A 1,347-nucleotide genomic window follows, 5' to 3' on the forward strand; every position below is an offset into this window, starting at 1 on the left:
TGGAGGGACAGGGTGGGGGTGGGGGTGGGGGCGCTCACAGCCGCAGCCACCAGGCCTCCAGGCGCTCCTCGTGCTCCTCCAGCAGACTGTGGCACTCGAAGTCGCTGCTCCCGCACAGGCTCTCCGTGATCTCCAGCAGGCGGACCTCACTGAAACACAAGCCCATCAGCACCGCAGGGTGAGGAGGCAAGCCCAGGCGGTCAGCGTCCACCCCACAGGGACATCCTGAGGCCGCACTTGGTGCCAGGCGGGAATGACGGTGGCACTTTGGTGGGGAACACACCAGCTGGGGACGAGTACCATCGCTGCCACGGGGAGAGTTAAACTCAGAGAGCAGTGGTCAGGGTGGCAGGGGAGACCTGACGCGGGGTGCGAGGGGGAGAGGGCTAACCCCCCTGCGGGGGAAGCCAGGGACCCTTTACCTAGTGGGACTCGGGTCCCGTGTGCACCATTAGAAGACCACCCTGTCTGCCGTGTGGAGAGTGCATGTGGGGACAACTGTGGGAGCAGAAGGCCATGTAGGGGCCAGCTCACAGGCGACTGCACCGAAGGGACCCTTTCGGGGTCCATCAGCGACGTGGGTGACGGCATTTGTGGGGACGTGTCAAGCGTCGAAGCTGGGCTGCCAGAGCAGGGGTGTGGCACCCACCTGAATTCATACTTGGACAGTGACTTTTCCTCCCAAGCCGTGTTCCCACCGCCAAAGTTCTTCTTTGCAGTGTCCACCATTCCCTGTGGGGAGAGAGGGTGGGCACAGGGCTCAGCGCTGTTGCCCCCACCCGCATCCGTTGAGGGAGCAACCTTAGTCCACCATGGGGGTGACTTGAGCCCACTGTGGGGACGACCCCATTCATTGCCAGGTGACCCTGGAGTCCATCCCTGGAGTGACTCCAGTCCATTGCAGGGAGACCCTGGGTTCCTGACCCCAGTCCATGGTGGGGTGACCTGGGTCCGTGACCCCGGTCCATCATGGGGCGACCCTGGGTCTGTGACCCCGGTCCATGGTGGGGTGACCCTGGTCCATCGCAGAGCGACCCCAGTCCATTGCAGGGAGACCCTGGGTTGTGACCCCGGTCCATGGTGGGGTGACCCCGGTCCGTCGCGGGGCGGACCCGGCCCCGGTCCCGCCGGCCCCCAGGCTGGCCCCCGCGCCCCCGGCTCCGTGTTCCCCAGCGGCGCGGCCCGCCCACCTGGTTGAACTTGTCCACCAGCTCCCGGCAGCGCTTGCAGGGCGTCGCCTTCTTGGCGGCCTCACCAGGTGGCGGCGGCAGCAGCAGCACCAGCAGCAGCAGCCCCAGCGCGGCCGGGGCCGGCGGGCGCATGGCGGGCCGAGGCGGGCAGCGCTGC

At 67.3% G+C, this 1,347-nt stretch overlaps 1 protein-coding gene across 1 annotated transcript; it reads right to left on the reverse strand.

Moving 5' to 3' along the window:
• Positions 1-6: 6 nt before the first annotated feature.
• On the reverse strand, positions 7-1,341 carry LOC117797987 (protein disulfide isomerase CRELD2-like). Its single transcript, XM_034650414.1, has 3 exons — positions 1,191-1,341; positions 650-732; positions 7-149 (listed from the first exon to the last, which is right to left on the reverse strand). The coding sequence occupies exons 1-3, from the start codon at positions 1,320-1,322 to the stop codon at positions 35-37; spliced, it is 330 nt and encodes a 109-aa protein (XP_034506305.1). The 5' UTR covers positions 1,323-1,341; the 3' UTR covers positions 7-34.
• Between the last annotated feature and the right edge of the window lie 6 nt (positions 1,342-1,347).

This window comes from Ailuropoda melanoleuca, unplaced genomic scaffold (genome assembly GCF_002007445.2).
Source record: "Ailuropoda melanoleuca isolate Jingjing unplaced genomic scaffold, ASM200744v2 unplaced-scaffold21254, whole genome shotgun sequence".
NCBI classification, from domain to species: Eukaryota; Metazoa; Chordata; class Mammalia; order Carnivora; family Ursidae; genus Ailuropoda; species Ailuropoda melanoleuca.

Coding starts and splice junctions, on each gene's coding strand:
- LOC117797987 (XM_034650414.1), bottom strand. CDS start 1,322: ATGCGCCCGCCGGCCCCGGCCGCGCTGGGGCTGCTGCTGCTGGTGCTG. Junction 733..1,190: donor TGGTGGACAAGTTCAACCAG/GTGGGCGGGCCG, acceptor CTCTCCCCACAG/GGAATGGTGGACACTGCAAA. Junction 150..649: donor CTGTCCAAGTATGAATTCAG/GTGGGTGCCACA, acceptor CTTGTGTTTCAG/TGAGGTCCGCCTGCTGGAGA.